This window comes from Pseudonaja textilis, chromosome Z (genome assembly GCF_049901715.1).
Source record: "Pseudonaja textilis isolate UNSWEBS1 chromosome Z, rPseTex1.2, whole genome shotgun sequence".
Taxonomy (NCBI): Eukaryota; Metazoa; Chordata; class Lepidosauria; order Squamata; family Elapidae; genus Pseudonaja; species Pseudonaja textilis.
Genome location: NC_142008.1, coordinates 89,529,782 through 89,541,217, shown reverse-complemented (window position 1 = coordinate 89,541,217; position 11,436 = coordinate 89,529,782). Strand labels below are relative to the sequence as shown.

The following is an 11,436-nucleotide window of genomic DNA, read 5'->3' as shown; positions in this document are numbered from 1 at the left end:
CTGGTATCTTAGCTTCTGACAGTGCTTCATTGTACATCTCTAGCATTGGGAAACTTAATATATCTCATAAATGTTTATAAAAAGTTCTGCCGGCAACCCATCTGGCCCTGGTGTTTTGTCACTCTTTTGTTTTTTAATCGCTTCTGTCAATTCCATCATTATTCTTTCATTTAACATAGTTTTTACTGTTTCAGATACCTCTGGTAATTCTACCTTTTCAAAATATTGTTATTTTTTTCCTCTGACACTTTTTCTTGATCATATAGTTTTCTTTAAAATTCCTGAATTACGTTCTTTTTGTTCTCATTTTGATACTATGCAGCTCCCTTCTCATCTTGCAATTTACTAATCAGTTTCTTCTCTTTTTCAGCTTATAAAGTAGCCATCTTCCTGTATTGCCATTTTTTTTTAAAAAAAATGATTTGCTCTTTTAATTTGTTATGCCAATTCTTTTTCCATTAAATTTAATTTATGTTTTATTATTTCCATTTGCGTTTTTAAATTTCCCTTCTGCAGTTCTTTTTGTAAGTCAAATTCAAGTCTTTCATACCCTTGTTCTAGTATCTTTTGACGTTGTTTCTTTTTCTTGTTTTTCTTGCTGTATAAATCATAGCTAACTGCCCGACATGCTTTTGCTGTGTCCCATATATTTTGTAATGAAGTCTTTCCTGTTCACTTTGAAGAAAAATTCATTTTTTTTCTATTGTTTTAATACATATTTTATCTTTTAGTATCTATTGATTCAATGTCCATAAGTGGGTGGAAGAACAGTGGTGATATTGATAAACAGTACAGAAAAGAGGCCTACCGCTAATGGGCTGAGAAGAAGCATTGGCGGTTACTTCCTCCTATGCCTCAGCCTCGCTGCCGTGCTACAGCCTGTCACGCAAAACCTAATGTGGCAGAAGGACCATATCCGGCAGATACAGGAGATACAGCAACATTCTTTAAGTTCAGGGATGGGATTCAAATTTTTTAATAACTGGTTTTGTGGGCATGGCTTAGTTGTTGATCATGTGACTGTATGGGCATTGCCAACTGAACATCACTCACGTCTCCTCGCCTAGCCTGTCATGACATTGGAGATGCTGCAGCGGTCGTAAGTGTGAAAAACGGTCATATCACTTTGTTCAGTGCCATTGTAACTTTGAATGGTCACTAAATGAACTATTGTAAATCAGGGATTACCTGTACAATATAAAAAGCTTCTTTGCTTACAAAAAGCTGCCCCAATCATTAAATTAAAAATAACTGCAAGCTGGAGTTACAAATCAGGCAGGGTGCCAGAGTACCTTGAGAAATTAAAATAGTTAAAATGCAATGATAACTATCAGCAGCCAACTCTTGCTCATAAAGTGAAACCCTTTAGCAGAGAGATCATTTAAGCTCTCCAGAAAGAGCACACCCAGGAGAAGCAATCCTTAGATCCATTTGCACCACTTAAAGACACCAGCTGGTCTTACTCACCTCACGAGATATCCTAAGGAAATCATCCAGATTTAAGGAAAGATCACATGTTCCTCCAAAAAGGCAGTAAAAAAATCAGTGCCAAGCTTGCATCCTGCTTCTTGGAAGTACACCCAAAAGGACAGTGCCAGATACCATTAGAGCAGTGAAGGAAGACCACCACCCCCACTCCCCAGATAGAAAAAGAAACTATGAGACAGGAAAAATTCAAACACAATACAAATAATTAAATCACAACAGTAGCTGTTGCTTGTGAAACCAATTATCAGAAGAAATAGACACAGGAACTAGCCAGATTTCTCAACCCAGTTTTTTTTCAGGAACAGAGATCAATCTTTTTCTTTCCAAACAAAGCTGAATAGGGGAATTTATCCCATCTATAAATACAGGATTAAATGTCACCAAGTACAGAATTAAACTTCACCAAAAAAACAGTTTTAAACCAAAACTCAGGAAGTTTATGTAAACTCATGTTTGAATGTCAATCTTTCTAGCTAACCAAGAAGCCTTGCTGAATGTCACTCATCTTGGTTCCTTGTCATTAAAAAGCTTCTTTTCGTAGCTCTGCTTGTTATTCAATTATTTCTTCAAAGTGATGATCATTGCATGCTGGCTGGAAGTATTTCCAGGGGAGTATTTCTTCCTAACAAGCTTAAAACAACTCTTCCCCTTTTAAGAAAAATATCAGGAAAGAAAAAAAAACCTCTTTCAGAGACAGTAGATCTAGGCATACTGCAAGAATGTAATAAGGGTGGAAAAAAACAAAAAGAGATTTTTTCTAACTACTGGTTCTCCCAAATGCTTAGAAAGTTAACAAGGGGTTCTATAGGACCAGTCAGAACTGGTAGAATCCCCCACCTGCTTAAGTTTATGGAGAATGCCTTGGTCTCAGATAGAATGTTAAGCTTGAATAAATGCCATTAGAAATACTCTGTTTTTGCAGCAAACTTTAAAAGAAGAAGAAAAAAAACCCAAAAGTTTATTCTTCCAAGTTGTTCAAATTACAGCAGACAAAAAAACAAAAAACAAAAACAAAATCTTAAACAGATTTTACCATTTTGAAAATAGCCAGTCCAGTCGACATCCGGCCCGGCGCCTCCAATTGCCACCACCTTGGTTATTTTTAAATCGATTCGAAGTTTTCCTATAGCTAAATCACTTACAGGACCATAGAGATATGAATATATTATACTTTCGGCTTTAATAGTCGCTGGTTGCGATCATAGATGTAAGAATGGTTCAAAAAAAAATTTCTCACAATTTTTGTTTTTTAAAATTGGCTTCCTGCTTATTTTTGGTCTCTTTAGTCTTTTTTTCCCAAGTTGCAAAATAGAGAAAACAGAACAAATCCAAGCTAGTTAAACAAAACACCTTAAGCTGTAATGCCAAATGGATACCACTGTAGGAAAAGTACTGTCAGCTTCTTCATCCAATTAAGGTCCAAAGTATTGTACATATTTGTAGGTTTTTGGATGTTGGCAGTTGCTAAGGTGAAATAAAACTGGGTTTTGTTGTTTTTAACATGTTGACCAGATTGCCTATATGTTTCCTTAGTGGATCAGATGTGTCTAGATGAGCCATGATAGGCAATATTTATTTTACATCAATATTTATGCTTAACTTTTAATCATCCAGGGAAGAAATTATTGTATTAGATGACATAAAGAGTACAAAAAAGGTGACTGGCTCATTTACAGACCTTAAAATTATGATTCTTTAGTGTGAATTCCTATTTTAGTTTAACATGTTTATTCATTCTTATAGTATATGTCGCAAAGGTCTGCAGTATGATGGATCTTATTATTTATGAGCAAATTAAATCAATGAAAGATGCAGCAGTAATAAGAAATTCTGAAAATGAGTGTCAAGAATGAATGCAAAAATGGTTGTGAAAGAAATTAACTCTAACTGAACCTAACCTAACCTAACCTTAGAATGGCTGAAAGAAGAGTACAAGTCCTATATGAAAAAGTATTAGGACACAGATTAATCTCAGCCAAATGTGTTAAAGTCAAATAGACTAGAATAAGAGGAGACAGTCATAGGAATAGGCATAGGATAAACAGAATTGGAAGGTACCTTGGAGGTCTTCTAGTCCAATTACCTTCTCAAGGAGAAGACTATAGCATTCCAAACAAATGGCTGTCTAGCCTATTCTTAAAAACCTCCAGTGATAAGAGCACCCACAACTTCCGAAAGCAAGCTGTTTCACTGGTTTAGTTGTTTTCCCTGTCAGGAAATTTGTCCTTAGTTCTTTGTTGTTTTTCTTCTTGATTAGTTTCCATCCATTGTTTCTTCTCATCTTCTGTGCTTTGGAGAATAGGTTGACCTTCTTTGTGGCTTTCTGGTTCTAGACTGTTAATAAGGCTTCTACAGGACCATGCAGCAAATTCTTTAGGATATCCCCCACTTCTGAAACCCATTTGGGTCCATTAGTCTTGGGGGGTGCTATTCTGATGGGTCCAGTTTCCAAGCAGAGATGGGTGGTATAGGAGAATCTCAGGATATAAGGGTGTGATCTGACCATGATAGGGTGGATAATATTTAATTACCCACCAGAACACTTTGTCACTGCTCTGATAAGAATATTAGATCTGGTGTGTGACACAAGAATCGGATCTGTGACAATCTAGAATAGGCCCATGGCCATCATGAAGATCATGAATTCCTGAGTTGCTTCTGAAGCTGAACACAGGAAAGGCAAGTTGAAGTCATCCAGAACTATAGGTTTGGGGCACTCCACTGATGAGGGAGGTAGGGAGGGAGAGCTTTCTTCATGGGTTTGTAAACACCAGACAGTTCGGAATCACTAATCTCTATGTTGAAATAATAAGCATTACCTTCTCTTAACTCTTTTTTCTCTCAGCCAAAATTTGGTTAAACACAAAATCTAGCAAAGGTGATTTATTATTGTACATTTTTATTTGAGTCAGGCTGTAATACATAAACAGAGCACTGAATATTGTTATGAATACATTAAAGATCCAGAGATGACGTTCTTGTGCACACAGATATATTCAGAGATCACAGTCTGCAAAAATATTAGGACTTGTGTTTGTGCAACTAAAAGTATTACCTGCATAAATACCAAAACTGGAATGCACACAACGTTCACATTTGAACATGAGCTTATATTACCAGTTTTACATTTTTTTAAATTATTATACCAAATCAGATTATTATCAAATCAGATGTATTCCCTCAGACCAGAAATAAAGGCTAATGATTAATATAAAATAAAGGATACAGAGAAGACAAATTTATCAGAAAATTATACACAGCTTGGAAGGAAAGTTTTTAAAGATTTTGATCATACAGGTACATTGACCCTCTCTAGCTTTTCAAGTCTAATGAGGTCACAGATTAAGATAAAAAACATTAACATTTGGCCCCAGTTACTGAAGTGAGGGAATGAAGACAAAATAAACATGCATAACGGAACAAGCAAAGACAGTGCAACTTCTTTAATATATTAAATACAACAGGAAGTATGTTTTGGTTTATCATTATTTATGGAATCCACATCTAAGCCTAGAAAAGCCTTATACAGAATTTCAACTCAGTCTGTTTTACAACCAAGCCATATATAGTGTAGTCATATTTATTGGTCTTCTATAAAAGCAATTTATTTTGTTCCATTCAGTTTTCACATAGTCATATGCTCCGGTAAGACATAAGAGATATCGTCCCAAGGATGACGATACAGACCTTGTTTCAATCTTTTCTGATCCAGATAGTGTCCTAAAATAAAATGTTTTTATTTAATATTTCTCTTTAGATATAGTCTTTAAAAAGACATAAATGATGGAAACTGAACTTCATTCTATTTATTCCAAATACCCACTTAGCCACATCTCAGAGCACTTACGCAGACAGGACAAAGTACAAATCAGAAGGCTTATGGTCTTTAATAGAGATAGTTTGGGTTGTTTCCTAAGCTTTAAAGAAGAAACAAGAAACCCTTCAATTTGTGAAGCCCCTAAAATAATTCTGCTCTTCTGAAATAAATAACAGGCAAAATTAACATAATATGTCTCCATTAAAGTTAACACATGGTTCAACTGCCCTTCCTTCCCCCTCACTGCCACTAAAAACAAGATTAGGGAAAGAGGGTTCAAAAATTGTGTTCTTGTAATCTCTGTGCTATATTCATTACATCTCTGCTATGCTCCTTTTAGTTGTCTAGAATTTTGGGGGAAAGGGGATAGCCCATAGAAAAACAGCTGTTCTAAATGAACCAAGGAGCAAAGTGATTTCTTTAGAAGATCTGCTCAAGTAGTAGGGAATTAGAATCCTCTTCCATGTATATTGCATGCACTTTTCTGTCCAGATGTTGCCTGGAATATTGCCTCCTTCCCATAGCTGAAAGAGTAATTAGCTCAAGATCATTCACCTGGCTTAACCGCATAACATAAAAGACTCACCAATGAAACCCATGCTTCTGCCAAGCACAAAAATGCCATTGAGGGCACCAATCTCAATATATTCATCAGCTTCTTCCCTGCAGTAAAAAAACAAAAACAAATGATACTTATTTAAATGTTACACTTTAAAATTATATAGTAAGCTGTATTTGCAGAAAAACAGACATTTTTATAACCAGCTAAATAAAAGTTTCATCAAGTCTGCAAAACAGACTTTACAAGACAATGGCAAGAGAAACATGGTATGTTTTCTTTGATATTGGGACAAGGCCATAAGTTCACAAAATATTCTATTCCATATTCTGGTTGAATGAATTCACCCAATTTGATTTATTGTTATTAAGTGAAGTTTTCTCAAAAACTGCTCTCCTATTATCATAAAACAGGATTATCCCTGCTTTTTAAAAAATCAAATCCCCACAAGTGGGATCCACTGATATTAAATAATTCAAAGGATAACCTTGTCTGTATTATTTTCCTTTAAACCTTAGTAACATGTTATTTTTGCTTAATGAGGTTTATAAAGCAACTTTGGTTGCAGAATTGGAAAAAATAACTTTCAGAGATTTTGAAAGGTTGAGAATATATTCTTGTCTTATTAAAAGGCAATTATACATATGATTGCCAATTTCTTTAAAGTTTGGAGTTGCCTCTAAATGGAGAGAACATACATAGTTTTTAAAAAGTGTCCCTTTTGAGATGGCATATTTCATAAGATTGTTGACCGAGTTTCCATTATCCCTGCTTCAATTGTTCTAGTCTAGCTAATCACTTTGACAAAGCTCTGGCTGGCCTCCAGTTCCAATTTTGTATTTAACAACTTGGGAAGATTCATATAAGTAGAAACAAAATAACATCAATTAAAGTAAAATACTATACAAACACACACAAAGTGATCTGCTGGCAACATACCGCCATTAAGTATTCTTTAATTGCAATTTTGGTGTCCATATATGACAGAAAACACATATCCATCCTATCCTGATATTGAATTCTACCCAGCTGTAGGACAGAAGAGTGCAGCTATACTCGAATTTCTAGCTATAATAAAGCATTTAATTACTTTGCTTCTCAGTTTTGAAGAAAAGCTGTAAGCATTATTGTACTAAAGTTGAGTACAAAGAAGAGGGGGCAGCACAAATAAATTAGAAAGACCCTAAAGGATTTGTTTGTGTTTATTGCTAATATTACTTCATTGGTAAGTTTGCATATGTGTAGTGCCTGATTCATTTTAAATTTCTGTACAGTGTGCAACAGTTTCAAGTGCTTAGCCTTATTATATGCCTGCTTTCTTCAATATACTATTCCTCATATTTGGTCAGCCTTAACTCCCAGAATTTTCGGTTGCATGAGGAAGATATGTATTGAGTGGGGATCCTTTAATAGCTTGAATAGCAACATGAATAGGGGATATGCATACTCTGATAAAACCATGTAAAATTCAGAATTTGCAAAAGTCTTCTCCAAATCCTTAACAAAATAAAGAGGGAACAGATACAGATGAGAATCTATCATTATTGCCAGGATTCCTAATCTATTATGTCCCAGAAACATCATTACATGCCAGTACAGTATTGGCCTCTGATTTTTCTGCTGCTGAAACAGATATTCCTGCAAACTTTGTCCCAGTGTGGTCTCTCTCCATTTTAAGTTTTAAAATTTTTATTTATTTATTGAATTTATATTGCCACCTATTTGCCCATGGCCACTCGAGGCAGCTTACAGAATTTAAAACCATATTTAAAAAAAAAACAATAAAAACTAACAAAAAAGAATCAAGTAAATTAATAAAATACAATAGCACAAAATCTCAGGGGGAAATCAACCCCCAACTCCCACCCACCCCACCTTGCTGACATCACACAAGCCATTTGATGGACTTCATCCTCCTCTAGGTTCCCCAGGCCTGCTGGCAGAACCAGGTCTTCAATGTCTTCCAGAAGAGTATTAGAAAGGGGGGCATTCTAGTCTCTGGAAGAATGATGTTCCAGAGAGTGGGACCCACTATGGGGAAGGCCCTTCTTCTAGGTCCCACCAGGTGTATCTTCCTCAGGGATGGGACCCGCAACATTCCCTGCTTCCCTCTCTGATGGATCGGGTAGATGTGACCGGCAAGAGACAGTCCTTCAGATCACCTGGTCCCAACTCATGAAGGGTTTTAAAGGGGACAACCAACACTTGAATTGCATCAGGAAGCAAATCGGCAACCAATGCAGCTCCTGCAGGAGAGGCGAAACATGTGAACACTCTGGTCTGCACAAAACCATGCGGACTGCTGTATTTTGCATCAACTGGAGCTTCCGGATGCTGTTCAAGGGCAGCCCCATGTAGAGCACGTTACAATAATCAAGATGGGAAGTGACTAGGACATGTGTAACTGTGAGTAGGGACTGTTGGTCCAGGAAAGGGTATATTTGATGCACAACCCTCAGTTGCGCAAAAGCCCTCCTGGCCATGACTGCCACCTGCTTTTTGAGCAGGAGTGAGTAGCAAAAACCCGAGATTACACACAGGGTCTGGTTGGGGTAGTTCCACCCCATCCAAGACCAAAGGTAGCAATTGTCCTTGAGCCAACGAACCCCAAACCCAGAGCCATTCGGTCTTGCAAGGGTTTTGTTTCAACACATTACTTCCCATCCAGCCTCTAACAGCCTCCAGGCATTGTGAGAAAGAGGACATAGCAACACTTAACTCACCATGGGCCGAGACATACAGCTGAATATCATCAACATATTGGTGATACCTCAGTCCATGGTGATGGATGATCTCACCCAGGGGCTTCATATAAATGTTGAACAGGAGCAGAGAGAGTACCGAGCCTAGTAGAACCCGGTAAAGCAGTGGGTGAGGCTGGATCACTCACCTTCTATCAACACTGACTGAGAGTGGCCACAGAGGAAGGAAGTGAACCAGGAAAAGCACAAGGCCTTCCACTCCCATCCTCCAAAGCCATCCCAGGAGAATTCTATGGTCAATGGCATCAAAAGCTGCTGAGCAGTCAAGTAGAGCAAGGATGGATGCACTACCCCCATCCCACTCCTGCCAGAAATCATCCAAAAGTGTGACCAAATTCAGGGCTGAATCCTAAATCCTAGGTGTCAAGATAATCCGTTTCATCCATAAACCTCTGGAGCTGCTGCACGACCACCTTCTCAACAACCTTCCCCCAAAAGGGAAGGTTGGAAATTATCCAACTGGGTGGAGTCCAGCAATGGCTTCTTAAGAAGAGGGTGGACCATAGCCTCCTTAAAGTGCTGGGACACTGTCCCCTCCTGTAAGGAAGCATTAATCATCACCAGACTCCACCCACTTGTCACATCTTGGAAAGCTTTCACAAGCTAGGAGGGACAGAGGTCTAAAAACACAGGTGCTTACGCACACTCCCTAGTATCCTGTCCACTTCCTCAGGAGCAACAGGGTCAAACTGTTCTCAGGAAACAGGGCAAGAACCTACCTCAGAAGCTTTCACCAGACCAGCAACCATGCCGGCATCTAACTGGGAACGAAGTTGAGCGATTTTGTCTTCCAGAAAATCCAGAAATTTCTCAACGCGTCCCTTCAGGTGGGCCTCAATCTCCTCCTTCCCTAGGAGGAGGCAGCTCACCTTAAAGACGGTCTCTGGACAATTATCTGCACACACAATCAGTGTGGAGAAGTATTTACACTTTGCTGCATGAATCGCCACAAGGTAGGCCTTAGTAGCAGCTTTTTCCCATGTTTGATTGAGTTCATCCCCTGTCTTCCGCCAGCGGCGCTTTAGATGTCTCCTCATGTGTTTCATCCCTCTCAGTTTCTCTGTATACCATGGGGCACGGAGAGGTCCATGGGTGAGGAAAGGTCGCAAGGGTGCAATCCTATCCAGAGCCTCAGTCATCTTCCTATTCCAAACAGTGACTAAGAGCTCAGCTGGACTGCACAGTAGATCTACAGTTATAACCCCAAGCTCCTTCTGGAACCCATCCGGGTCCATTAATTGACAGCGGTGGACAAATCTAATAGGTCCTGCCTCCCTACGGAGGGTTGTGGTACAGCTTTTGAGAAACTCATTGCCACCAGACTGTGATCTGACCATGACAAGGGACCAAGGACAGGCCTACCAATTCCAGGACACGTAAACACTGCTCCAACAAGAACACCAAATCGGGTGTGTGACCACTATTACTAGTTGGGCTCTGGAAGACCTGGGACAGGCCCATGGTTTCCATGAAATCTCGGGCTACCTCTGCCTCTGTTCCCAGAGAAGGCAGTTGAAATCCCTTCAAACTATAAGCCTGGGGAATTCCACCACCAGCCCTGTGGTGAGGTCCAGGACCCCAGGTAGGGAAGCTGCCATGCAGCAGGGAGGCTGGTACAGCAGCAGCAATCCTACCTGATCCCTTGAGCCCAACCTAAGAAAAAAGGGTCTCATAGATGGGCAATTGTGAAACAGTGCGTCTGGAGGCTACTAGAGATTCTCTGATAACAACAGCAACACTTCCTCCCTAGCCCTGAGGTCTAGACTGGTGCCATGGTTGATAACCCACTGGGCACATTTCCACAAGGGGAACACCTCCCTCTGGGCCCAGCCAGGTCTTGGTTATACAAGCCAGATCAGCCTTCTCTTCGAGGATCAAATCGGCAGTAAGGCTAGCGTTATTGCAGGCTGATCTGACATTTAAAAGCAGCAGCCTAAGACCAGGGCCTTTTGTTCTCTTTGTTCTTGTTTTTGCAAACAACAATAAAAACTTATAGTGATCCTGACAACATGGAAACCAATGTGCAGAGAGGAGGGAAAAGATCATCCTTGTTTCAGCCCTTTTGATTCCCAAAAGATTCTATTTGGGCTGAGATTTTGGAAGACAAAAATGGAGAAGGCAAATTACTTTTTGCAGGGGAAGTTGTGCTTTCAGCTAATTTTGCATCTTATATTTTTGAAATATTAATTAATTAAACAATATTTGAATAATGTAACACTGGATAAAAGCTATCTTATAACAAACCATGGTCCTAGAATATTGGTGAGGCTTTCATTAACCACATTATATATAAACCATGGTCTAGAGGCAGTCATTGTTAGCATTTCACTATGGATGATTGTATTTATCCCTTTCTTTAAAAAGTTGCAGCACAAATATAATCCTAAAACTAAATAGAATGAATGAAACTGGCTATAATGCCTATTCTGTCAATAAGCTAAAATTTTCTTTCATATGCATTATATCCAGAATGCCTGCAACTATTATTATTTTTGGGCAGGGGAGATTTATTATAACCAAGCTTCTAAACTGTAACAAAGATTAATAAGAAATTGATTGCTTACCGTGTAAAAGAACCACAGTTCCTAAGTACATCAACAAAGGCCACACCAATAAATCCATCAACATTCAGGATAAGGTTAGGTTTCTAGATTGAAGAAGGTTGAGAAAAAATGAGATTTTAACAATAAGAGGAACTTTTAATCCAGATGAAAGTATTGCCAGCATTGGTGATATCTATTAATGGTTATACTCCTCAAAAACAACAAAAGTAATAAACCATATATGATTATTTTTAAGATCTTTTATTG

General features: G+C 38.6%; 1 protein-coding gene across 5 annotated transcripts in view; it reads right to left on the bottom strand.

Annotated features, from left to right (window-relative positions):
- Positions 1-4,370: 4,370 nt before the first annotated feature.
- ACLY (ATP citrate lyase) overlaps positions 4,371-11,436 on the bottom strand; it is a 70,447-nt gene continuing 63,381 nt past the window's right edge. For all 5 annotated transcript variants that reach the window (XM_087916247.1, XM_087916246.1, XM_087916245.1 and 2 more), the window contains 3 exons: positions 11,191-11,273; positions 5,892-5,968; positions 4,371-5,208 (listed from right to left, as the gene is read on the bottom strand). In XM_087916247.1, coding sequence (XP_087772373.1) covers positions 5,114-5,208; positions 5,892-5,968; positions 11,191-11,273 — 255 coding nt within the window. In that variant the 3' untranslated portion in view covers positions 4,371-5,113. The remainder of the gene's footprint in view (positions 5,209-5,891; positions 5,969-11,190; positions 11,274-11,436) is intronic.